Source organism: Amblyomma mixtum, chromosome 8 (genome assembly GCF_055824585.1).
Source record: "Amblyomma mixtum isolate Tamu chromosome 8, ASM5582458v1, whole genome shotgun sequence".
Taxonomy (NCBI): domain Eukaryota; kingdom Metazoa; phylum Arthropoda; class Arachnida; order Ixodida; family Ixodidae; genus Amblyomma; species Amblyomma mixtum.
This window is the reverse complement of record NC_143019.1, coordinates 128959633-128986596: the sequence shown is the minus strand read 5'-3', so window position 1 is coordinate 128986596 and position 26964 is coordinate 128959633. Positions and strand designations below refer to the sequence as shown.

The 26964-nt window shown below is 45.1% G+C and overlaps 1 protein-coding gene across 1 annotated transcript; it reads right to left on the bottom strand.

Annotated features, from left to right (window-relative positions):
• Positions 1-12122: 12122 nt before the first annotated feature.
• LOC149334396 (thrombin inhibitor hemalin-like) lies at positions 12123-26964 on the bottom strand. Its single transcript, XM_089555122.1, has 4 exons — positions 26847-26964; positions 20874-21062; positions 19161-19232; positions 12123-12497 (listed from the first exon to the last, which is right to left on the bottom strand). Exons 1-4 carry the CDS (start codon positions 26887-26889, stop codon positions 12292-12294), a joined length of 510 nt encoding a protein of 169 aa, XP_089411248.1. The 5' UTR covers positions 26890-26964; the 3' UTR covers positions 12123-12291.

Sequence of the window (26964 nt, the reverse complement as noted above, 5' to 3'; positions counted from 1 at the left end):
TTTTTTCAAATACAATTCCCTGAGGGAATTGTATTTGTATTTAGTGGTTCTTGAGGAACAGAAATTTCCCAGTAACTGTCTCTTCTCTCGATGGGCACCCAACCTTCACCTTGAGGATGGGAGGAAGTGCTCGGAAATAATTTCGACCACCTGGGTTTCATTCATGTGCACTGACAGCGCACAGCACACAGGTCCCTTTTCAACTCACCAGCAGCCGCCATGTTTCGATGGAGGCGAAAAGCAAGAAAGATGCTTTGAGCTGTGCGCACGTTAAAGAACCCCAGCTGGCCGAAACTATTCGGGTACCCTCGACTATCGCTCCTCCTTTTCTCCTTCTTCATTTGATCCCACCTTCTTCGTTTCCCTCACGGCGTAGCTGAGGTGTTCACCGAGATGTGAGACGGTTACCGTGTTTTTCCTTTCCGGGTAACTAATCATGTCCGTGCCCGTTAAACGTCCGGTCGCGGCAATTATTCCGGACCGCTCCACTACTGAGCCTCCTCTATTCCTTCTTTCACTTCCTTCTCTAATAAATACTGATCATACACAAGCGAAAAGACACGCAGACGGGAAAACCAGTGAGATTAATTGGTAAATTGGATTTGAGGAAAGTAAATGGCGCACTATCTGTCTCATATCTCGGCGGACTACAAAACCGCGCCGTAAGGGAAGGAAGGAAGGTGGGAGTGAAATAAGAAAAAATTACGAGGAACTTTAGCGGCTAAAGTGGTGAAAGGCGAAAGCCTGAGTGCAGCATTCTGCTACGCGATTGTTCACTGCACATTTTGTTGGTGCATTAATTAACTGCCAATTAATGACGCTTAAGCTTCGCCTCTAGGAGTGGAACGCGGCAGCGTGTTGTAGTGCTGCCGCGGAGTACAAGGAACGCCACCATCCGTTCGTTGCAATGCGTTGTCCTTTGAACGCAACGCTTTTTGAGGAAAGGAAATGGGGCTGTAATTCTCTGTCATCTCGGTGGACACCTGAGCCGCACCGTACAGGAAGGGAGGAAGTGTGAGTGAAAGAAGAAAGAGGGGCCGTAATGAAGAAAGCGGAAATTGTATTTGAGGAAAGGAAATTACGCATTAACTGTCTCACATATCTCAGTAGACACTAGTCGAAAATTGTATTCGAGGAAAGGAAGTTCCGCAGTAACTGTCTCACATATTTTGGTGGGCACCCGTCAAAATTCGCGCGTTGTGACGTCACGACAATTTGGATCAATCTGAAACGCGGACAAAAACGCCTTGCTCGTCGGTAAATTGGTTTTTGAGGAAAGGAAATCTATCTGTCTCTCATATCTCGGTGGACACCTAAACCTCGCCGTAACAGGGAAGGGAGGAACATGGGAGGGAACGAAGACACCGTATTCATTAGACGCACCTTTGTTCATTCCAAACCATCGAGCTGGCATGGCGGAGTGGTAGCGTGCTCGACTCGCACTCCGGAGACCGGGGTTCGATTTCCAAGCTCGGCCAATTTCTTACTCGGTTTTATTTATTTATCTGGTCTGACTAGAAATGTTAATTAGACTAATTGGTTAAGTAAGCAATTAACTAAACTCAGTCAAACTTACTTGGAGCATCAATATACGATCCCTTTAATTGGTTTCAAGGTTAGTAGCCAAAGTACAATTGGCTCGATTTGAAATTTGCGCATTGTAACGTCACGACCGTTTCGGCCAATTGAAAAGCGTGACATATCTGTCGACAGCTCCTGCTTACAACGATGAGGCATTAAAGGCTTCCGCCTTAATAAAGAAAGAGGTGCTGTCATTTAGGTCTCTGGAATAGTTTCAACCACCTGGGGATCTTTAACGTGCACTGACATCGCACAGCACACGGGCGCCTTGTGCGTTCAGCCTCCATCGAAACGCGGCCGCCGCAATTGGGTGCGAACCTGGGGCCGAATCCACGAAAGAGTTCGCTTTGGAACGCGCTCGCTTTCTTTCTTGCCACTTCGCTCCATTGGTCGTGTGTCGTCACCGCTGGCGGTGACGTCACTTCAGGGAGGCGGGAACACGGATTTTGTTTACGTCACGAGACATGTCAATCAAGTGAAAGAGAGCGCGTTCGGTCGCTGTGTGCGGAACTCTGAAAGTGGCGTTCGCTTCAGCTCGAGGAGAGACATGCCGGTACCTCCCGCCGCCCCGCTGTTGGATGGATGGAAAAAACTTTATTGTCAATAAATTGGTGTTCGTGACCCTTACGGGTCACTGGGCGCCGTGGTCGATCCTTGGTCCAGGATGCCGCACTTGACTGCTGCCGTCGTGGCTCGGCGCACAAGGAATCGTTGCGCTTCCTCGTCCTCGCTGGCCAGCAAGTGCTCCCACTGCATCACACTCGGGTTTATTCTTGGCTCTAAGTCTGCCTTAGGGCAGGTCCATGTGATATGTTCTAGTGTAGGTTTACCCTGACACCACGGACATTCGTCTGCATATTGTGTAGGGAAAATCTTGTGTAGTTTGTGAAGGTGTGGGTAGGTACCGGTTTATAGTCTGCGCCAGTCTACCGCCTCCTCTTTGGTGAGCCTTTTGTGTGGGGCTGGGTAGCGTTTCCGCTGACCCCTGTAATGATCGAGTATATCTGAGTACGTGGGGGTAACTGGGTCAAAGGTGCCTGTGGTGCAAAGTGCTGAGTCTGCTCGGTTGACGTATCCTCGAGCTAACTCGTCTGCTGCCACGTTGCCCCTCATCCCCTCATGTCCCGGAACCCACACTATACTATGTTTAGTGTTTTTGTGTCTTCTCGTCGTGTGTAGAATATGATTGGCGATGCTGTCGATCCTGCCTCTTGTGTAGTTTCTACATGCTTGTTTGGAGTCCGTCACTATAGTGAGGTTGTGTCCTGTTGCGTTGCCGTGCGATATTGCCAGAGCAATGGTGGCTTCTTCAGCTGCTTCTATGTTTGGGTTGTTTATCGTAGCGCTGGTTATTTCTTGCCCTCCTTCGTCTGTTACAACGGCGATCGTTTTGCGTTGGTATCGGTACTTTGCTTCGTCCGTGTAGACTACGTTGGGATTGTCGCTGAGTTTCCGAGTGAGTGCTCGGACTCTGGCTTGTCGTCTTTCATGATGTAAATTCGGATCCATGTGTTGTGGTATTGGTCTTACCCGGATGTTGTTTCTGTCTTCATTATTAATCTGTTCCTTGTCTCTTTGTGTACCTAGAGGTAGCCGTAATTTCTCCAGTATGTGTCTTCCCGTTCTGGTTTGAGTGAGTCTGTCTAATTGCGCACTACGTTGCGCTTCTCGTAGTTCGTCGAAGGTGTTTGATACTCCCAGGGCCATTAGTTTTTCGGTTGGTGTGGACATTGGAAGTTTGAGCGCCGTTTTGTACGCTTTGCGTAGTATGGTGTCGATTTGTAGAGTCTCTTGCTTGTTTAGTTCGTGGTAGGGGAGGCTGTACGTAACCCTGCTCGTGACGAGGCTGTCAATGAGTCTTAGGGTGTCCTGTTCTCTCATCCCCTTTTTTCTACTGCTGATTCTTCGCACGATTCTGGCGACTTGCTCTGTTGTATTTTTAATAGAGGCAATGGTTTTGCTACATCGGCCTGTGTTTTGCAGCCACATTCCAAGTACCCTGACTTCCGTTTTCTCAGGTATTGTCTCGTTTCCGAGTTTCAGGGTGATTTGCGAGTCGTATTTTCATGTACCTTTTTTGATTCTTACGTATTCTGATTTTTCTGCTGAGCACGATACTCCTCTGGCCCTGGCGTATTGTTCAGTATGGTCGATCGCTTTTTGTAGCCGCTCTTGTTTAGCTGCTAGGGAGCCTGTGGTTGTCCATATTGTTATATCATCTGCATACATTGCGTAGCTGATGTTTTCTATTTCGTCCAGTACTTTCGTGAGCCCTATCATCGCTATGTTGAATAGTAGCGGTGACATTACTGAGCCTTGCGGGGTACCCTTGTTTGGCACCGTGAAGCTCTCCGATCTTGTATCTCCGATGCCTATCGTAGCTGTTCGTTCCGTGAGAAAGGCTTTGACATAACGGAAGGCTCTGCTTCCACAGTTTATGTTGTTGAGACCTTCCATGATGGCCGCATGTCCCACGTTATCGAAGGCTCCCTTTATGTCGAGTGCTAGCACTATGTGTTCGCCGCTTCTTGGTATTTCAGTGAGGACATCCTCCTTTAATTGTAGGAGTACGTCTTGCGTGGACAGTCCCCTTCTGAAGCCAAACATGGCATCAGGGTAATATCCCTTGTCCTCCATGTAGTTTGTGATCCTTTCATTAATCACCCTCTCGTATATCTTCCCTAGACAGGAGGTTAGGGAGATTGGTCTCAGGTTTTCAATTTGGAGTCTTTTACCCGGCTTGGGTATCATAATTACCTCTGCATGTTTCCATTCCGCCGGCACGATTCCTTTTTCCCAGATAGCGTTTAGGTACTTCGTAAGCTCGGCGATGGCCGTGTCTCCCATGTTTCTAATGGTAGCGTTATTTATTTTGTCCTTTCCGGCTGCCGTATTCTTTTTTGCTTCCCCTATGGCTGCCCTTACTTCCTCCTCGGTGATTGGCCTATCCATCTCGGGGTTGTTTTCGCCGGTGTATACTTGGTCTTGCTTTGGGTGCATGATTGTGCCGTTGTTGTTCGCGATGCTCAGCGAATGTGATCGGCGGCCCCGGCGGTCGCGCGTGCATGACAATCCTTTCGACATGCCTGACGATGCTTTCCGAAGGCACTTCAGCTACTTGTACGCCAGCTATGCGAAGAGCTCAAACCCCACCTTGGACCAACGAGGAAAAGTGCGCTCACAACAGAGCGCAAAGTACTCTGCGCCCTACGGTTCTTCGCTACCGGGGGCTTCCAGGCGGCAGTCGGCAGCGAGGCAACTATACGGCTCCCGCAGTCGTCTGTGAGCCGGACGATTTCGGCCGTCGCTCAGGCAATCGTGCGTGTCGGCACGGAGAAATACTGGGTTTCGTTTCCTTCGACTCCCGAGGAGAAGTCCCGCGCCAAGGCCGAGTTTTTGGAGCGTGGTCTCATCCCTGGCGTCGTCGGGTGCGTCGAGCTAACATGAAGGCTTCACCATGTAGGTATGTTCCTCCATGAACTCAACGAGCACTTCACGCTGGCGCATCGAGACGTGCGGGCCCAGGCGACAACCTTTGTGCGTTGACATGACGACTAGTGAAAATGTCAAGCTGACAAGTGCTGACACGTGAAAAGTCTCCCGGGCAAGTTCAAAATGCCTATCGCCCTCTCGCGAACACAAAATAAAACAACACAATTGAGAGCGCCCTCTCGGGAACGCAAAAGAAAACAAACCAATCAAGAAGCATTGAAACCGTCTCAAAATAAATTCTGTACTTATTTTATAGGTCCTGATTGATAAATTTGCAGTATTGTAGCCAAAGGCATTCATTTAGAGGTTAAAAACGCAAAGAAGTTATCATATGGCCCCTTAAAAATACAAGCAACCGAGATGGGACCGCCCAACAAAGCCGATTGGCTGTTGCCTGCCCCCTTGTCCTCCCGCAGTGTTCCTCCCACCGTTCTCCCGCCGATGTCAACGTCAAACTGACGTCATGGCAAAGCGAACGCGTTCCAAAGTGAACTCTTTCGTGGATTCGGCCCCTGGTTACTCCGGCTCGGTAGACGAGCGCCTTAAACGCTGTGCCACGGCGGCGGCTGAAAAAAATTATAAATTGAGATTGAATTGGCCTTGAGGAAATGAAGTACGAAGCAACTGTTTCAGTTCTGGGTTCGCACCCAACCATGCATGAGGGAAGGATTGGGAACGGTTTGAATATAGAGGGGCCGAAAGAGGTGCTGTAGGTGAAGGCTTTGCATTTATTTAGACCACATAGATTTTTTACTTGCACTGACATTGAAAAGCAACGCGCGGTCGAGATTCATCCAGAAATGACTTCAGGTTTACTACCCTGCACAAAGAAGAGGGAAGAGGGCTTGAAAGAAAAAATGCTATTTTTATCGGGTCTCGTTTCAAAATTCGCATACTCATCATTACTCTTTTACGCATGAGTTCACAAGGTCGCTTCACGAAGTCAGAGATGACAACGCAATCACTAGGTCCATTTATATTCAGACCCAACCAAAGAGATTAAAAAATGAAATAGCCTTCGTATCGTTTTCTGCGTGGTCTCGCCTGGCAATCTGAAGGACCTGGATTTTGATTTCTGTTATCTGCACAAGTTTCTTGAAACGGTAGCTTCACTGCTAGAAGTCTCGGTCTGAGATCGCCGGGCGTTGCCGTTGGCCGTCAAGGCTCAGCCAAGGTCAAACCTTTATTTATAAGTTTAGAGAATCGGTGGATGGTCAATGGTCAGACCAAAGGTCAAGCAATTGAACAGCTCAAGGGCCAAGGGCATTTTGAAGGTCAAGACAAGGTCAAGCCGGGGACATGAAGGTCAACAACAATTTGGTGACGTCTTTGACTTTGGGCTCGCCGAGGAGCCAAAACACGGCGTTTACGTGATAGCGGCATGACGTCACACCGAGCACATGACGGTACGAGCGTCGGCGCGCCTAGGAAAACAATCCTGAAGCTACCGATTCTCACTTGGTTTAACCAAGGCTAAAGCAACGTTAATCTTTTTATTTGGAGGTTCTCTTGTCACAACACCGACACCGGCTTTTCGGCGACACGAGCTCCTTAACACTGTCGTGTTAGGAAAAGATAATTCTGTTCATTTTCCTTTACAGCAGCGGGCAGATGCCATCCAGACTGACTATTCTGCTGCTTGCTTGCTTGTTTGCCCATAGCTGCCGGCCTTGGCCACCGTCTGTCGTCATCTCTTGACTTCGTTGCGTGCGCTGCTCGCCTTTTTTCAATGTGAATCTCAAGCGCTTGTTTACTTTTTGTCCTCGTGCTACGTTTTTGTTGGCTACGTGTGCGCGCTTTGTTTGTTCCATAACACTAGAACTTCGGCGGCGCGGTCTTGACGCTGATGCCTTTGAAAAGGCGGTGCGGTTCGAAACGAAGAGAACACAGCACGCGAAGAACTGGCGCTTCGTTAAAAAGTGTCGAAGTGAGAATTTCTACAATGACATCCCATTGCAACGGTAGGATGTTACAGTCACTTCGGTACGTTGGCATGCTGTTACTACTGGGTGCCTATACCAGCAACAAAGGCGTCTTATAAAGTATGTGTAAGAAGTGACAGCTGTTACTTTGGCATGACCGCTTGTTATTTTGTCTAACTACGAGTCTAGCTCACCCTTCATCGCTTGCAGGTGACAGACAGCAATGTGACAAAAAGCTGTCAGCAAGCAGCACACCAAAAGATCAAACCATGAGTCTCGCTGATTTTCATCACTTGCAAGTGACAGGCAGCAAACAATGTGACAAAAAGCTATGTAGCAAGCAGTACGCAGTATAAGATCAAACCACAAATGGGCTTCTACCTCAGGGGGCGGGTTTAGGGTTGTTTGACGGCGGAACGAATCACTCACCCGTCAGTGCAACAGTGGAAGAAGTTTTCGGTCTGCCCAAACAGTATCCACCCGCCATACACGGTCTAGGCCAGGGCCAGACCACTTCCCAACTGCAAGTCTCTTGCACATAATGCATGGTGGACCCCCACACCAGAGGCTGCTCTTGTACTAATTTAGGTTTGGTCATCCTCGGGCTCGAAAGCCCTCCCATCGGGCGTGGCGGACTGGTCCACTACTGCCACCCCGTTGATCGTGTGTGGGTCCAACCCACGTGCTTCGGAAAGGCGGGGTCACAACTCCCCGTGGTGCACCTCCGTGATGTGTACCCCTGCCAGGTGCCGAGGCGTCCATGACTTCGGGTAATCTCTTCGTGCCGCGCTGCAAGCGAGAGCCCGATTCTACCAACTTTTATTAAGCGTCTTGGATTTGACGCCGGCTCTGGTGCACCTAGCCAGGACCTGCCGCCTACGTACCACACAGTGCGAGGGTTGGCTTCATTACACACCCGTAATGGTCTCACGACGGCACTACTCGAAGACTATGAAGGGACGCAAGCGCCAGTTCTGCTTTCGCTTTGTCCTTGCTCTCTTTCCTACTGAGACCCCTGGAGGCCTCAGCGTTTCCAAGAGATGGCCCGGAGGGGGAACCAGGACAGACCCAAGCAGCGCTCTTGAGTGATCTTTTGCTCGGGTTACACAGGGACGTCCCTACCCCTGATGACTTCAGTCAGCGGGGATCTCCAAATCTGCTGGAGATCTATCCGCAGCAGCCTATCCCTAAGCTGCGACGGCGTATGAACTCTCTTGCTTTAAGTCCTGGGATGGGGTCACCCGAAACCCCTCCCAGGATCATCATTAGCGTCTCATCCTACTGACTGGATTACAGGAGTGCGCAACTACTCCCAGAGTTACGCCTAGGGCCTTCATCGCCAGTGCCCGCACACCACTAGGTTACAGGAGGACGCTACCCCTCCCATTGTTAGCCGTCCTGGGAGCAAACCTAGTACTCTACAGCTCCAGCCACAGCCTTAGAGTGTAGCCAGGTAGCCAACCCTCCGGTCGGCCACCGACAACAGCACACCAGTCAATCCAGCCCTCCAGAAAACTGCTAATGTTCTGGTTAGGGCCGTGGTTCACCAAACCCAAAGCACCGCCAGGAATAGCCGGCGGATTTCGCAGAGAGAAATAATGTACAGATCATGAGTACCATCTTCCGGAAAAAAAAATAGAAAGTGGACATGGAAGAGCCTCAGTGGTGGGACTAGCAATGAAATAGACTTCATACAGTAAGCTCACTCTGGTATCGTGCAGGACGTAAAGGTCCTGGAAATGGTGCGTAGTAGCGACCACAGACTGGTAAAGTATCGAATTAACATGGCCTTGAAGAGGGAACGGAATAATTTAGTGGAGGGGAATTTGTGAACGAGTTAGCGGTGAGACGGAAAGTGGAGAAGTTAGTATATCGCTGCAGAACAGGTGTCTGAGGAAGACGATCTCTATGTTTAAACAAGTAACGATGATCTCACAGCTATTTACGGAGTGCTCAGTAGTATTAGGATGAAGGGTTGTTCTACTGGATACCGTGAAGCTTTCTCTGGAGTTGAGATATCTGATTAAGATATGTCAAATTAAGTAAGCGTCTTACCCTACCTTCAGTTCAGATCTAGCAGAGCTATCAAATTTAATCAACAAGCACAACGTTACCGACAATACGTAGTTTAATATGGCGAAAATCTTGCATGCTCTTAACAACGTTGGTAGCAGTGTAGGCGATACTTCTCATTGGTATTAACTAGATGTATGTGTGCTAAAAGAAAAAGAGCGCAACGTCATTAGCAATATGGATAAGATAGATAAGGTACCCGAAGAGTTCCAAACAAATCTGTACAGTATCCAAAGTAATCAGAGAGTTAATGGCAGAGGCAGTAGCGCACAGAGCTGGGAAAACCTGCTAGTAACGAAAGAGGAAGTAACGAAAGCTTTAGGAGCAATGCAAAAGACAAAGCAGCTGATCTATTAGCTTACTGTTCGTTGCCTACACGATATATAGTAAGGTAATCGTCAATAGAATCGGGAGAACCTTAGACTACAACGAATCAAATTATCTGGCGGGCTTTCGTAAAAGAGACTCGACAATACACCATAATCACACTATCAATCTATTGATGTAGAAATGCGCAAATTCTTACCAACCCCTATAAACAACGTTCACTTATTACGAAAAAGCATTTGACTCAACTGTAATTTCAGAAGTCATGCAGACATTGCGGAATCAGGGCTTAGGAGAGTCTTATGTGAAAATGCTGGAAGGTATCTACAACGACTGCACAGATAGGATAGTCCTCCATTAAGTTAACAATAAAATTCCAATAAGGAAGGTTGTTAGGCAGGGAGGCACGATCTCGCCAATGCTACTAACCGCCTGCTTACAGGACGTATTCCGAGGCCTTGATTGGGAACAGTTGAGAATAAAAGTTAATGCAGAATAAGTACATAGTTAGCAATTCGCTGATAAGATTGCCTTGCTAAGCCACTCAGGACATTGACTGCAAATCATGGTGAATGAGTCAGACAGTGAGAGCTCAAGGGAAGGTCTTAAAATTAACATGCATGAAAGCAAAGTAATGTTCAACAGATTCGCAAGGGAGCAGCAGTTCACAATTGGAAGCAAGGTGCTTGAAGTGGTAAAGAACTACGCTTTCTTACGGCAAGTAGTGGCCTCTGATCCAGATCGTGAGAACGAAATAATTTGAAGAATAAAAATGGGGTGGAGTGCGTATGGCAGGTTATCTCAGATCATGAATTACAGTTTACCAATATCCCTGAAGAGAATTGTATACAACAGCTGTATCTTACCATTACTCAATACAACTCTATCTTATCGGTACTCACCTATGGGGTAGAAGCGTGGAGGCTAAAGAAAAAATTGCTGGAGGTTTAATTCTGCTTAACCAAGTTACACAAAGCGAAAGCGCGCGATATCCGCGAGGTGGTCAGATGTCGCTTGGTGTCCTCTGTGTAGCGGTCCGAAATGGCCCCGTTTGCTCGGATGCATGGAGAAGCGCACACTGCCTAGGCGAGTGGTGCGCTCCTTTTTAAACCGGGGTCAAGCGGGCGAAGAGTCACACGGACTGACTGGGGGAGAGCGCGTGCTCGACATCTCCAGCTGTGGCGACGGAGAGAGCTCACGCGCCGGCGGCGGAAGCACAGCGGCGAGTGACGTGGATAGTCACATGATCGAGCCAGCGCTGCTCTGGAGCAGCTGAAGGTCACTGAAGGTCAAAGCGACGGAGTCCGCAAAACTCGCGGAACATGACGTAGGAAATCGTTCGCTTTAAAAGCGTTTACCATAAGAACAACGCAGCGAGCTATGGAAAAAAATGATAGGTGTAACGTTACGAGACCGGAAGCGGGCGAAGTGGTTGAGGCAACAGACTGGAGTTAATGACATACTAGTCGAAATTAAGAGGAGCGAATGGGCTCGTGAAGGGCACATAATGCGAAGGAAAAATAATCACTGTTCCATAAGGGTAACGGAGTGGAATCCAAGAGAAGGAAGTGTAACAGGGGGCGGCAGAAAGGTTGGCGGATGAAATTCAGAAGTCTGCGGGGATAAGGAAGCCGCAGCTGGCACTGGACAGCGTTACCTGGAGAGAGATAGGAGACGCCTTTGCCCTGCAAAGGCCTTATAGATGATGTTGTGAAGGTATAGGATGCGCAATCAAAGGACGAACCACGAAGAAAGACACAGAGACACACACACACCTTCACAACAAAGTGATAATAATAACAAGGACCCCGAGAAGATTAGTTAGGATACAAAAGGCCTTCTACGGTAGATGTAACTTGGCTGACCGTTATCATGCGACTGGCCGCAAAAGGCGATGGTCGCGGATTCCATCATTGTAACGGTATGAATTTTTCTTGAAATTCGAAGATTCTGAGAAAGCTTTGAAGCTTTTCTCTGTAGGCGTACGGCTGAGTTGATGTGGACGCTGATCATTGAATGCTGTCGTACTGATATGTATAAGAAATTGGGGATTTCCATTTACTCAAGTGATTAAATGGGTATTTAACGGGTGCTTGAGCCATTGTGATACTTCTGTGGCTCGAAGTTTATAAATTCAATTTCCTTGGAATGGCAATCTGTTCGGGCGGGCGTATTTCGATAAGACGCATCCATCGCCGATTCAATGCATCTCATCGATTGCGGGCAGATTCGCGAGGTTAAAGCACACGTATCAGTGGTATACTGGTGGTGATGGTGTTTTTGAGTTGAAGTCCCTTTTAATAATAGAATTAACGTTGCTCAACACACCCACCGCTGGTTCAAAATGCGCATAGTTATTGATGAAATATGTGATGGAACATATTCGAAATATTCTATGCGTCCAAAGGCGCGGCTCAATTCCTCACACCTCATATAACTTGCCGCCATCTTTACTACACGTCGCAGGATGCTTTAAAAACTGAATATATAGTTTGATATCTGCGCAGTTGCAATTAGTGTCCCATATTGTCGCTAAGTGATAACTTGTGCGGTTATGAATGAATTTACAAGACACTCAGTGCGCTGACCGTCGTCGTTGCAGTTAATGAAGAATGAAAATCTGGAGGAGGATTACACGCAATATTGGTCGATATCATCCGAAATCATATCATGCCGAACTTAGGAAATGACACGAAAACTTAGTCATGAAATAACACAGTAGGCCACTTCCGAAATTATCTTTATTTTAAGAACTAGGGGAATAAAGCAGCGAAAATTAACAATTTATAGAAGTTTAGGCGCAAGACGCCTGCATTTGTTATTTTCTCCGTGCTTTTTACCACTTCCCTAATGTGCATATCGTAAAGAATAGCACTCTGAATTAGCCTTCGACCTCTTAGCGCGGCCTGGGACCTACGGGCATTCCACGTCCACAAGCGTTCATGCAGTCGCGTTGGGTTTGGAAGTTGTTGCCGTTGCTGTGGCATCCGCCATAGGTGAACGGGCGGCAAGTGTTGCTGCTGGCGTCGTAGTAGAACCGGAGGAAACTCGCTTTGCAAGGACCACTCTTCGGTGGCTGCGTGCATGCACCGACGCCGGATCCTGGAAGTTGGAAAAATTTTCGAAATTTACTTGCATCAATAAATAGAAAACAATGAGAAATCTCAGTAGAAACCCTTGAAGCATAATGTTTACGAGTCATTCAAATCCGGAATATTTGTACATCAATTATAATTATGAGGCAACTCTGGAATATTGCAATTTACTGTTATAGAAATATTGAGTGGTTCAGTTTTGCGCAGGAAAATCTCCCTTTTATAGTTTGCCCATTGCTCCAGTCGAGCAGGTAAGATGTAGGAGAATTCCAATGGGGAATGTTTTTGACGATAGCAAAAACACTAGCGTCGTGGAGATCTGTGGATATATTGATAATTATAGCAAAATCTTACGATACATGGAAAAATTACGTTCATAAAGAATTTGACATTCAGAAATGCGGTTGTCCAGAATTTATGGGCATGACTGTTCTCTTAAAACTATGGCTAATATGAACTATCACCGATAATTTCCGAGCTCCAATAAGGCGCCCAGATTATCATCATCATCATCCGACCAGCTGAGTCTGCTCGGGGAAAAATGCACGGACATCTAATTACATTATATGTTGGAAGTACGATAGCATTACAAGCTGTTGGAAGCCACGAGGTAGCCTCATGGTAGAGCCCCCGCTTTGGTTTCATGAGTTGGTGGGTTCGACTCCCGCTGCCGACCGGGTACCCATCTGTTTTCTCAAAATGGGTACAGTCTATGCCCTGGCCTGGTGCTGGGCCCCCCATGGTGGCACTGCTAGGGAAAGAAGCCTGCGCCTTCAAATACCTTCACTGTCGGCTTGAAGGCACACATCACATAACAGAGACACGTCACGGGCCTAGTCGTATGAGCATCCGCCTCGCATGCTCAGCATCCTGAGTTCCGCCGAGTACCCACCGGTGATACAATGGGTGCAAGCTTTTTCTTGCCTTATGCTCGGTTCTTTAGGGTGAAATTCTTAAGAAATGGGTCTGACCCCACCTTGAGTTGAAGACGAGCGGATTTAGGGCTGCTTGGCGGGGGAATGAATTGCTGGCCCGTCAAGGCAGCGGTGGGGCCAAAGGCATGAGCACACAGCTGTGTATGCTGCTGTGTGTCAGCAGCTCAAGGTTCGGCGAGAGTTATGCGTTCTATCGAAGGTAGTGCAGGCGACAGTGTGTGCATCTCGCGAGAGGGTAGCCGTAGCTGCCGAGAGGGTAGCTGCTGATTGCGTCATCCAGCTGGTGCTTAGATGTTTACCCTCAAGTGTGTATAGGTAGCGACACGGACGCAATGAAAATACATCAAATTTTATAGTTGTCATTTCCGGTCTGGTGAGGTCTCTTCGGGTCCAGTGACTTAACGCCCGATCCTATGGATTAAGCGACCAAAGACGCATTTGCTACAAAAAAAGCTGTTCGGGCGATAGAAAATGTATCATTCAATGCGCATGCTAAAACTCTGTTCTGTAAATACAAAATCATGAAAGCCGATAACATATAGAAGTGCAAACTAATGAAAAGTTACACTAGAGCGATACAGGGCAAGTTAGATACACTCGTCTCACTCGCTAATCTCCACAAACAAGAATACGTATACCCTCATCGCCATAAACTGCCTTGGAAAGTTCCTGTCACGCGCACAAGTTATGGCCGCCAAGGCATAGAATACATTCTCCCCCACACACTCAATGACTTCGCGAAGCAAGATATAGACATTACGGCACTTAACAAAAACGGCACAATGCAGTTGTTTGTTAGCGACCATTAGTGTAACTAGGGACTCTTCTTAGATACTTTCTTTTTCATTGTGATTTTTTTTCTTTTCCTTGTGAAATGAACAGAAATTAAACTGTTCCAGTGCTGTCATTATTGCAAATGTGGTTGGAGCTTTGTCAGGCTGCTATTGTGCAGCTTTTTCTCCTACCCCCCTTTTTCGCCATGTATAATTTATTTTGGTGAAAATAAAACTGATTGATTGATTGATTGATTGATTTATTGATTGATTGATTGATTGATTGATTGATTGATTGATTGACTGATTTCTTGTCGATGAGGCTTTCAATTTTATCGTATTTGAAACTCTCCCAAACTACCACAAGTTATACGTCTCCGTTGAAAGCCGTGGTCAATTTTTCATCATTTCTTTCTATTGATTACTCCAACTGGCTTTTGACCACAACATGCCTCTTTTTACTTAAATTGCCATAGTCTATTTTACGATAGTAGGCAAAACGTCATTAGTTCCTCGCAAATATGCCCCGCCCATATTTATCGACACTTGATTTGAGCTGAAATATTATTAAGAATTTTTGGCTCAGTGGTTATCGTGCTCGGCTGCTGACTCGAAAGGCGCTGGTTTGATCCCGGCCGCGGCGGTCGAATTTTGTTGGAGGCGAAATTCTAGAGGCCCGTGTACTGTGCGATGTCACTGCACGTTCAAGAACCCCAGGTGGTCAAAATTTCCGAATCCCTTCACTACGGCGTCTCTCATAGCCTGAGTCGCTTTGGGACGATAAACCTCATAAACCAAACCTTTTTATTAGCCGGATGTCTAGTTGCTAGGTCACGGGGAAGCAGTACCTGGTTAAGACTTGCAATACCCTACTAACGTACTCTTATCTCATTCCCAGAAAAGAAAACTACTTTTATATCTCGAATATCGTCTTGCAGCTCACACTTAAGTGCATCTCGAAGCTGAAGGCCCTTAATGACGAGCAGCATTTTCTTTTCCCTGCATTTTCACGTACAAATAGACGATTCCTAGGTAATTTCTTATAGCTTTAGAAGGGCCACGAAGACGGAAACTTTCAAAGGGCTTTGGCGGCGCTGGCGCCTGTGTGGCGCTTTAACGATCTAAGTGGCGTTTAGGAAAATTTTCTTCTTTCCCTGCCATCTGCAAACCGTCTCCACTTCTCATGCCCGTGTCCCACTCCCCGTCTCCACTTGTAGGGCAGAGATGGAGACCCCGGACAAAGAAGAGTGACCGGACGACGAATGAAAATGACCAAGAAGAAAATGACACAGACAACAGGCAGGCCTAAGTTCAATGTCTACAGCCTCCCGAAGAACTTTGTACGCAAAAATGAGATTAGTGAGAGCTAACAGCAGGCAGAAATCCATTGTCTACAGTCTCCCGATGAACTTTGTATGCAAAAATGAGTCTAGTGGGAGCTATTCCCTCTCTCGTTGACCGGGAAGAGCAATACGGATTTCACAAGCCTCACTGATGGGTGCAATAAAAATAGGCACTTGCCTGTGCAGTGGCTAAGCACATAACAGCTACGCCACTTAGCGGCTACGCCACAACGCAATATGTGCCACACTATTAGATTCCGGCGAGCCCTGATAGCACCATCTGCGCAGTGGCGACCACTTGACAGCTACGCCACTGTGCAGATGGTGGTATCAGGACTTGCCGTAATCTAATAGTGCGGCAGATTTTGCGACGTGGCGTAGTCTGAATAGGAGTAGGGTAAGAATTTCAGTCATTGCTAAAACAATAGACTCAAAATTGGAATCGAAAAATAATTCGAATGGAATAAAAACTGGAATATATAGCCGAATGAATGAAAATTGGTATCGCATTTCTTCCGCATTAATACAATGGATCACCAATAGTTTTTTGGGTTCACTAATGCATCTCGCTTTTCCCAGTACTCTCCCTTGAATCTGTAGTAAACGTGCAGTGGACAACAGCAAACAGATTTTATCACCTTGCCTGGCACATATTCTTATTTACGTTTTTATTTGATCTCGGAAACTATGAGTGGTGGGGAGTTCACCATGTTTTTATGCATATTTACAGACGCCTTAAACGAGTATACGTGGCTATTTTCTTGCTTGTAATAATGCATAAGTGATTATTTACATGGATTACCACCTGGTGTTCTCCCAGGGCCGCTAAATAATATAGAATCAAATTTCTTTCTTTTGCTGTTTCGGTTTCAGTTTCAGCAGCCGAATGGAAACTGTGACGTCAAATTCTGGTTGTAGGTCACATCAGGAATGGAAGAGCTGCGAGATAATAGCTGCTTCCACATTCGTTGCCATTCCGGCTCTTGGGAAGGCTGGCTTCAGAACTGTCGTGAATTAAAACAGTGAAGCAGCGATTATATCGACTGCTTTCGAGGCCTCATGTGACAAAGCCACTGTTTGACGTCACATCCGTCGTTCGGCTGTTGGAACAGCATGGAAGAAAAATTCTGTTTTAAAGTATTCAGCGGTCGTAAGTGAGAACCACATGGCGATTCATGCGTAGTAGTGCCTTCCGCATCATTAAAGAGAAGAAAACATGCCACCAAAATGGGCTGTCTATAACCCTTTAACTCCTCTAAAAACGCACAAAGCTCCAATGAGTTGTAAAAAAATAAAAAAAATGCTTTTCAGAAACGTATCAAGATCATGTATACGGGCTGGCATAATAGGGCGCAATTCGCCACAACCTGGCCGACTACGGTAGTTTGAAGTTTTGTTGAGTGCACAGTCCAAGAAGTAATTTTTACCTTAACTTACTTTAGTCTGATGAGGTGTCCGATACTGTTAGCAATTCTGTAATTAAGCACCTTGTAACCTGCATCTGGTAACTTTTCTTTAATGTTTCCAGTCTTAGATGTTAAGCCTTGCTATGGAACAGTAGGATTATTTCATTCACCTGGAACACGTGTTATCACGAAGCATTTTGTGTGCAAACCTAGTGTTTTCTGGCGAACTGTAACCGCAGCATTCTAGCTCATCTGCATCAGCGTGGAGGTCCTACTAGCTGCTTAGCATAATATATTTTTCCTTATCCCATTACCAACCTTGTTCTTCATTACGTGAGACATCCTAGCGCTGTGAAAAGTTTGATTTCTTGGGTGGCTACAAGTCCTCAACATACCCATGGTTCAGAATTCAGATGCCCCAATGTGCGGAAATTGTTGTGCCATTGCTGAAAGCGGAACCGGGGTTCGCAAAGTGAACATTGTTTTCGAGATAAATATTCATCAGCTGCAAAGCCTAGTTACAACTGCTGATGTACCGATGACTAGAAAAGACATTTATTATAACGTATATAACATAATAACACAATGACCTTTATTGGCCTTAAAAGCCAACGTTACTCGTTGAGTAGTCGAAGTGCTATATGGGGAAGCATTTGAGAAATACTCTCATGATGGTTTCAAAGCGCGACAAGATGGAGACGAAAAGAAAAGAACACACACGACAAGGCGGAAAGTTGGGCAAGTTGGATAACGTTCATGATGTAAAAAATAGCGCACAGGGAACACACGGGACGGAAAGTAAACGACGCAGACAAGCGCTAACTCGCAACTGAGGTTTATTGCTGACGCGCGCAATATAAGGTAGTCACTTTAAAAACATAAAACAAAAACAACCACAAACAGTCCCTCCTGGAAAGACCAAGTCAGAGGAAAAAATTGAAATTGAAGCATCAGGCGCCACTCATCGCTGTGGAAGATCAGTTAAAAAACCATTATCAAAAAAGGAATTCAATGCAACGCTGAGGCTAAAAAATCGATTTCACAGTCTGCCAAGTTAACAGAGGGCTCACTGATACACGGATTCCGACATTTCCTAATATGGTACGCCTCCATTATCTCGCGTACACGCTGATCTCGATGTCTGAAAAGTATGACAGTACTAGAAAAAATCGGTTTACAAGTTTTCCCCTTCTGCTCTTCTTTTTTGCTACATTCCCGGCAATGCCAAGCAAGCTGAGCAGTTTATGCTCTCAGATACGGAACAGGCAAGAAGGTGTTGGAGATAAGCGAAAAAAGCGCGGATGCACCGTTAGGCACCGCGCCCCGTTTGTTCCCTGCAGCTTGGGTGTAGTGTACAAACTACCGTTGTCCTGCGGAGCTGTCTATGTAGGACAAACGGGGCGATGCCTCAACGTTAGGCTTGGTGAACACCGTAACTCCCTAAAAGATCATTATGGCAATCTTCCTGAGCATTGCCGGGAATGTAGCAAAAAAGAAGAGCAGAAGGGGAAAACTTGTAAACCGATTTTTTCTAGTACTGTCATACTTTTCAGACATCGAGATCAGCGTGTACGCGAGATAATGGAGGCGTACCATATTAGGAAATGTCGGAATCCGTGTATCAGTGAGCCCTCTGTTAACTTGGCAGACTGTGAAATCGATTTTTTAGCCTCAGCGTTGCATTGAATTCCTTTTTTGATAATGGTTTTTTAACTGATCTTCCACAGCGATGAGTGGCGCCTGATGCTTCAATTTCAATTTTTTCCTCTGACTTGGTCTTTCCAGGAGGGACCGTTTGTGGTTGTTTTTGTTTTATGTTTTTAAAGTGACTACCTTATATTGCGCGCGTCAGCAATAAACCTCAGTTGCGAGTTAGCGCTTGTCTGCGTCGTTTACTTTCCGTCCCGTGTGTTCCCTCTGCGCTATTTTTTACATCATGAACACACGACAAGCGCTTACTAGCAACAAAAAACGTTTGTTGCAGCGCTGGGAATAAATAGGGGTCACAGAAAACAGAAAGAACTATAACATTTTTTGCCCTCATCCGAGAAATACTCTATTGACCAGGAAATAAAACAGCCAAACACGGGTAATATATAAAATCACTTTTAATTTAATAGTTAGTTCAAGAGAAGTAAGTTTGTACTTAGCACCCTTGTTCAGTGTTTTTCAAGGTTTTCACGTCAAGCTGTAGGTACAAGAGAGCCACTCACCGGGAAGCCGTCCCTTCTTGTCAGTGATTTTGGCCTTCTTGTTGCTGACTGCTGTGAGAGGCGTTTGGTTCACTGCAAAGAATACGACAGTTACTGTGGTTGCCTCCTTGGAGAAAACCTGGAGTAACGTTTGGAGCTAGGATCGGAAAAAAGTGTCAGCGCAATATCAGCAGTTCCTTAAGTCATTCCCCTGGCTAATCTGAATGTCAGGTTTACTCGTGGTACTTAATACTCCCAAGGTAATAAAGATAGTAATCGAGCAAACAAGCACGAAACACGTCGGCAAAATTTTGTTACAGGCAATTTGTCAAACTCAGCCTGATGCCTTCTCATCCCTTCGCGTGTTAAGTTCTTCATTAAGTTTCAATCTTGGACAGAAGAGCAATGTTATCAAACTTCTTTGTAACGATTATCAATTTTGAAAGCAATTTTGAAGTGCTAGCCCAAAATATTTTTGACTCCTCTCTGAAGTAGCCGTTAACCTGAATTCAATTTTAAATAGCATGGATAGTTTCAGTGGGAACTGCAATAAATATTTTACAATTATTTGACTTCAGTGACGACAGACTTATTTGTAAGCCCACCTGCGAAGATAAGCAAATTCTATTTAGCGTTGTTAAGTCACTCTGATATTACCCGTCGCAAGGAAGTGAAAGCTTTGTTGACATTACACCTTGTACAAGAGGTTGCAGTAATGTATAATGTAGCCAAGAAGCGAACGGTTATATACTTCTGTGCCGTAGATAAACACTTTAGCGACGGCGGACGTTTAACCTCTGAGCATGGTTTTGGAGTAAAAGTTGTATCCGTGTATATACAGCTGTAAGATGAGGTTATCCTTTTTAATTTTACAATGAAATCTAGTTTAGAACTCAAAGTTCAACGCTTCGTAACACGCCTTATTCAATGAGCAAAGCTACTTTATATTTTGTGACGCGTGCGGATGTTGTAGCGAGAAATTTCAAACTTCCAAGCACCAGATAACCTGCTCAGTGACCAGCCTTGCGTGCAACTACTTCCGCGCTCATTTCTGATGGTGAGAACGTGAAAACCAAAGAGGAAGTGCGTGATGGTAAGCAACTACTTGCTATGCATAGCTTTCCTAATGTTCGAGAAGGACACAAGGGCTGCCATTAATCTTAAACGAAAAAATTTCGCTTTGGAATTTTTTCGAAATTTCGCTTTAACGTGCTGAATGAGAGCAAGTTGTACCCGTCCTTTCACTTGAATAATTCTTGGTTTGAAAATGAGGAGAATATATCACCGAGGCTGGAATCGTTTGCCTGTAGGGCGTGGAAATTAGTATATGTCGTCAGTTGCAGCAAAATTGGTAGAAAACAAAAGAAAAAAATTTTCTTCAGGGTCAGAAAAAACTGCCCAACTATGTCCAGTTTTGGTAGATAGGGATACTGCGTTATTTGATTTTTTGCGCTTGAGCAGCTTTATATATGAGACATTATCTAGTCCACGATTAAAAATGTTTTCCGTGAATAGTTCTTTAGCACATATAAAACCAAATAGGCTGAATTGTGATAGATAGTAAGTCAGCACAACCATCAAACATGCTTTAGTGCCTATAAGTTTCCCTTACTTGCTTGATATAAGAAGTTACCTAAGCTATTCAAGTGCATCCTATAACGTGGTCCTACCTATCACGCCTTTAAATTAGCGCCATGCCTTACAAATCTGAGCATTCACGGGTCAGAAACTCACGTGTCCGTGGAGCGCATGTCTTTTCGCACTCCTCCTTGGAGAGGTATCTGTTCTCGTTGCCTCCGCAGCCTCCGTAGTAGAAGGGCTCGCACTTGCCAGATTCCGCATTGAACCACCACCTTGGAAGCTTAGCCTTGCAGAGCCCAACTTTCGCTTTTGGAGCGCACTGTTTCTGAAAGTTTGTAGCCGCTGCAGAGGGAAAAGTAAAGAGTGGTAGAGTTTTAACGTGCTTAAACCGAGTAAACGTGTAAAAGCATGTGTATAGCATGCTTGGCTCATAGGTTTGCTTTTCTGGGTCGTCGGCACGCCTGGCAACAACATTAGTTTGACAAAGACGGCAATGCAAAATTCAAAGGGCGAGAGTATCACTTTGTTACTAATAATATGTATATTAGTACGATAGTAGTATTAGTTGATTAAGAAGACTATGTGAAATGAACCGTGCCGCAGGGTGTGTATTAGTTCGACAGTATTACTTCATGAAGACGACGACGTGCAATGCCCAGAGCGAGAATTTGTTGCAGTTTAACGCGATCGACTGGGGCGAAAGCGTAGTGCTCTCGTGCAGGGTCCAGAGAAGCTGATGCGTTCGTGTTCGCATTTATTTATTTATTTATTTATTTATTTATTTATTTATTTATTTATTTATTTATTTATTTATTTATTTATTTATTTATTTATTTATTTATTTATTTATTTATTTATTTATTTATTTATTTGTAGTTTCGTCACGGTCATCATCCAGGTGAAGCTTCACATAAACTCGGTGAGCCGGTTAAACCCCGGGAAGCAGTGCTTCCATACTAAAAGATCATAGTTATGTAGTGGGGCAGAATAAAGAGCTATAACGAAGTTGTGGGACCCGAAAATATAACTTTATACTTCATAAATTGGGTAGATTGCCAATAATGCTTTTAAAGTCACATTATATCTATAAAAACACGTGAAGCCGTCAATTTACAGAAACCACGTGTCCTGTTTCCAAGGTGCCTCGACAAAATATGATTTCAGATCCAGCATATGATTTCTTTTCTGTAACTGGTTGTTTCAGGTGGCTCCTGTAGAGTAGCCTAGGCGCATTGGCCCCAAGCTATTTCCGTCGCGTTTCCTTTGGATGGCATGTAGACGTGCCGTTCACAGTACACTCATCCCTGAGGGGCAGAATAACACCAGCGTCGGCGGACATAAGAAAACAGGAGAAAGAAGTTGACTACTTGGCGGTTAAGTAATTTCCGATAACTTATTTTACTATCACCTTTAGGTAAACTTTGGGCACCTTTATCAACTATCACATTTAGGCAGAAACGCAGTTGTTCTCGGCGATGTGGCCCAACAAATTTTCGTTACGCCATGCCAAACAGACGAGCTTCCGAAAAGCACGCCGGCAAAGAAACCGCTTCAGTACACGCAACCGGTCGAAATAGCCAAATTATACCGAGCCACAGTGCAGAGGATATTTGCGTTTTAGAAATTATAAAAACTGATACGACTGTTACTAACGACCAGCTACAGATCTTTAATTGCTGTATCAGTTAAAAGTTGCTTATCAGATATTAGTTAACGGCGAACTAGTTAACATTATGCTTTTGAGAGAAACCAGTCACAGGGTGAATTTATGTTGCACAATGGAGACTCAGTACTTGCAAACACTCAAGAAAGGTTATTATGAGTCCTTAACTGGCGAGAAGGCACTTGAAGCATTGCATTTCGTTGTCAATGCTAAACATCTTTGCAAAAAATCCTTATGGAGACTTAGGTTAGCACGGGGAAGATGAGCGGTGGATGCAGTGGAGGGATTTAGAAAGGAGAATTTAGCACCATGCACTGTGAGCCGGTTGATAAATTAATGAATAGAGGACGCATTGATGGCGATTATCAAAAGCTTGGAAATGTAAAGGCTTTTAGCGCAAAACGACTAAGAAAGGACTGGATAGAACACAGACACAAAGGAGCGCTACTCTCAACTAAATTTATTGCCAGAGTAAACAGTCGATTTATACACTGGTTCCAGTACAGAATCTGCTCACATTCCGAAGACTGCGTACATGCGCACACGCCAGGCGACGCTGTCGATCACACATCTTGTAAGATAATCCTATCTATCCTAACCGGAACAAAGTAATCAAAGTATTTAGATATGTCGACGATTTCCTAGTGGTTTTGAACAAATGTGACTCCTTGACCTACCACGACACTGTGGCGGAAGTTTTAAACAGCTTCAAACACTTTGGAAGAGGGTTAAATTTTACGCATGAGGTTCCGAAGGATAACAAGTTGCAGTTCCTGGACCTTCAGATCTCTCTTCGAGATGGTTTAGTTTGCTGGTGCTATAAGCCTCGTGCCCAAAAAGAAATTATGCCATATGATTATGCTCAGTCCAAGACGGTAAAAAGGGCTGTTGCACCATGCGCTTACTACAAGCTATTAATAAGTCATGTTGTCATGTTCTTCAGGAAAACTTCGATTCACAGTTTTCGAGGCTGATATCAGCGGGCTTTCCTTTAACCTTTTTAACAGCTGTGGCTGAGACGATGTTGCAAAAATCTAAGAGGAAACCAGCGGTGGATGTAGCAGATAAGGAAGGGAACGAAAGGGCAAGATTGAAAAGGCCTCAAGTGGTACCATACTCCCACCGCGTGGCCCACAACTTAAAAAAAGTGGCCAACAAATATGACATTCCAGTTGTTTTTTCAGCGCCCTGCAAGCTGAAAAGCCTGTGCCCTAGAGTGAATGGTGAGAAGAGAAATAAGGGATGCCTAACGAAGCACCAAATCAGATATGTTGGTTGCAATGCTGGAATTGTCTATGAGATACCCCTCAGTTGTGGAAGAGTGTATATTGGCCAATCTGGACGTTGTTTGAATATGCGCTGGCGGGAACACGAAAGATGCCTTGAGCAGGGGACCGGAACAAACTTGGCTGTTCATTGTAGATCCTGTGATAGGGCAGGGACATGCGTGCCATTGCTAAAAGATACATGGGTTATCGGAAGAGGCAATGACGAGGCTTCTCAGGTGTTGACAAGGGTGTCCCACATCAGGAAGAAGGGATCTCTGTGTGTCAGCAGCCCCTCTGTGAAGTTGTACTCTGACGAGTACAAATTATTAGATAGGATTATCTTGCAAGATGTGTGATCGACAGCTTCGCCAGGCGTGTGCGCATGTACGTAGTCTTCGGAATGTGAGCAGATTCTGTACTGGAACCAGTGTATAAAATGACTGTTTCCTCTGGCAATAAATTTAGTTGAGAGTAGCGCTCCTTTGTGTCTGTGTTCCGTCCCCGTCCTTTCTTAGTCGTTTTGCGCTAAAAGCTTTTACATTACCAAGATGAACCAACTCGACCAGCAGAACGTGTTACTGAATATCAAAAGCTTGCCTCGAGCCGCGACATATCCAGACCTAAATGATTTTATAAAACCTTGAAATCCTTGCGAAGATCGAGCTTTTTCTGCTGCCGAGTCTGTTTTAGGTAACTATGAGAAGCAACAGAGATTTGCCTCTATGTACAAAGTGCCGCATTCTAATCACCAAGCTACCACATTCACCGCAAATGGATCTTTCCTAACAAAAAAGGCAAAAAAAACCGAAAAAGCACTGGCATTTATTTCAATTCAATTTACGCCAAAACATTTTGTTCAGTGGTGGGACGATTCTAAAATCAATTTTCTCGCCGTGAAATTAAAGAGCATTCTCTTCAGCGTCTTTCTATAATTTTCAAATAGGTTAAAGCCTGGCCTTTTGAGATAGAATAAAGAAACGTCAGAATCGCCAGCGCACGTCGTTTTAATCCGCAACGTTGTAACAGTGCACATAAATCGAAAGCTGAAAGGTAGGCATAACAAGAAAGCATAGCCGAACACAACAGTTCTTATGGGCGGCATCAAATGAATATCATCGACGTTTTTTAACCAAACAGTGCCTTGCCTAAGCTTCTCTGGTTTGCACTCACACTTACATAATTTCACCTTTATAAACTTGCTGACAGCAACCTTCGACAGGCATAGTATTCGAGAACAAAAAGAAGCGTAGTAGTACTGTACAGCTCGAATTTCTTTTTCATTGCTCAGAATTGTGGTTTCTTATTTGGCGGAGGACATTTTGACACTTACGAATTTTGCAAAGTCTTCGTAAGAAAGTTATGGTTTTGATCTTCCTCTGGCCTGCCAGTCGCTGGACACTGATCAATGCAAGAATTTTTTTTATGACCTGGGAAACTCATTTTCGGTGCCGTACAGCTGCCGCACAAGTGGCTTCAGCAAAAAAGCTGAGATCATCTTGTAATTATTCGCCGCCTAGAGGGAATAAACAAAATGCGTAGCGTGGAAGCCGCTCGAGGAAATTGTTAACTTCTCATTTATATGTTTATATCCCCAGATAGTCAAACTATCAGCTCAGTTGTTTCCAACTGCAGTGGTGGCCCAGTAGTTTGATCGTCCGCCTCTCATGTCGGGAGGTCTCGAGTTCTATACAGACAGTCGCAGGGCACACAGAGTTGATGAAATGGGCACAAGCTTTCTCCTAGACTAGCGCTTGTCCTGTTTAAGATAAAATGATTGGGAAATCAGTCTGACACCACCTTGAGGGGACAAGTATACTTCGTGCCATGGCGCTCTGTGGCCACAGATGTCCTTTCGTCATAAAAATGATATCCGTTGAGTCCACCGCACTACAAAAGTCGCTCCCTTAAATCTCCAAATAACCTTGCTCGGCACCAGTTGCAGCCACGTTATCCTCGCCATTTTGCCTTTTTCTGCCAACCTAATTGTTCGACTGCACATTCTCCCTGTTACCGTTCCTTGCAGTAAAATCTGCTAACCTAAGGGGCCATTGATCATATTTGTTTCTCATTACAAGCCTTACCTCTGTTTATTGTATCTTCTGTATTTTAGTAAGAATAACATTATCTAGCATTTATTTCCATCTGAAGAAATGCTTTCCTCACAATTTCAAGCGTCTTCCGTACACTGCTCGTCTCTCTTGCTGTAGAGAAAACATAGAATAATTTACCTTCTGTACTTTTATAGATGTGGATGTTAGTAATCTAATGTTCCTAACCTGTAAGTACCTGCCGTATGCTATCCGCACGGTTATTTTTCTCGTAGTAATTTCACTTGCAGGTTCTGGATCTCCTCCGGTGAGTACTTGCCAAAGAGGTGTACGGTCGAGATCAATTGTATCGTCCGCAATTTAAATTAACGCTCTGTTATAATGAATTTTGTGGCCAGCGAGGGTATCGCTAAGGACCAACTAACCTCTTTTGAAAAGCTTCGAAAGCCCAATAACCGAGCGTGGTTTGGAGAAGGAGAAGCGGACAGTGCATTTTTTTCGGTCAGTTTAGGCCTCCTTTGAATGACTCTAATTTTGCCTTTAACCCTAGCAGTCCAGTCACTATGAACTTCAGATGCAGAGAACCTAATCCATGTGACCGTTAGTTTGTTATAAGTAGGCTCGGTTTTACTCACTTATCAGACACACTGCCTTGCTGTTTGTAATGTACTGTTGTATGCTCTTCAGACTGTTGAGGATTACCTTATTTGCGTGTTAATTTCCTCAGTCATGCTCTGTGATTCGTCCTCTAAGTTACGTATCAAGACAACGTCATCAGGATATCAGGACAGAGTACAATGTTCTTTATGAAATTTTACGCACGTTTCTCTCAATCCCAGCCTCTGAATACCTCCTGTAAGCTCGGCGTGAAATTTCCTGCTGTTTTCCTTTGTACACGTCAGGCACTTCCGTTGCTGCCGCGTGCTGAGAGCATTTTCGGGCGTCTGTGGTCTATAAGAATGCACTTGAAGCTCATAGAAACGGCGTTTCCAAAGGAGGTCGCTCCCCCTTAGTGAGCATAATGTATAAAGGCATTTCTAAGGTTGAGAGTTGCACACTTCGAGTCGAAACGCTAGCTTATCAAATTCCATAACCATCCTGCACAAAAAATATTGAAAAAGTGAAAAAGTGTCTTAAAGAGGCTTACCACAAGCGGCGCCGATGAGAGCTAGGAGCAAGTAGGCCTTCATATTGAAAAGGCACCGACGAAACTAAATGTAGCGCTACGGCCTGTCCGGTCTTTATATTGTCGAGAACAATATGGC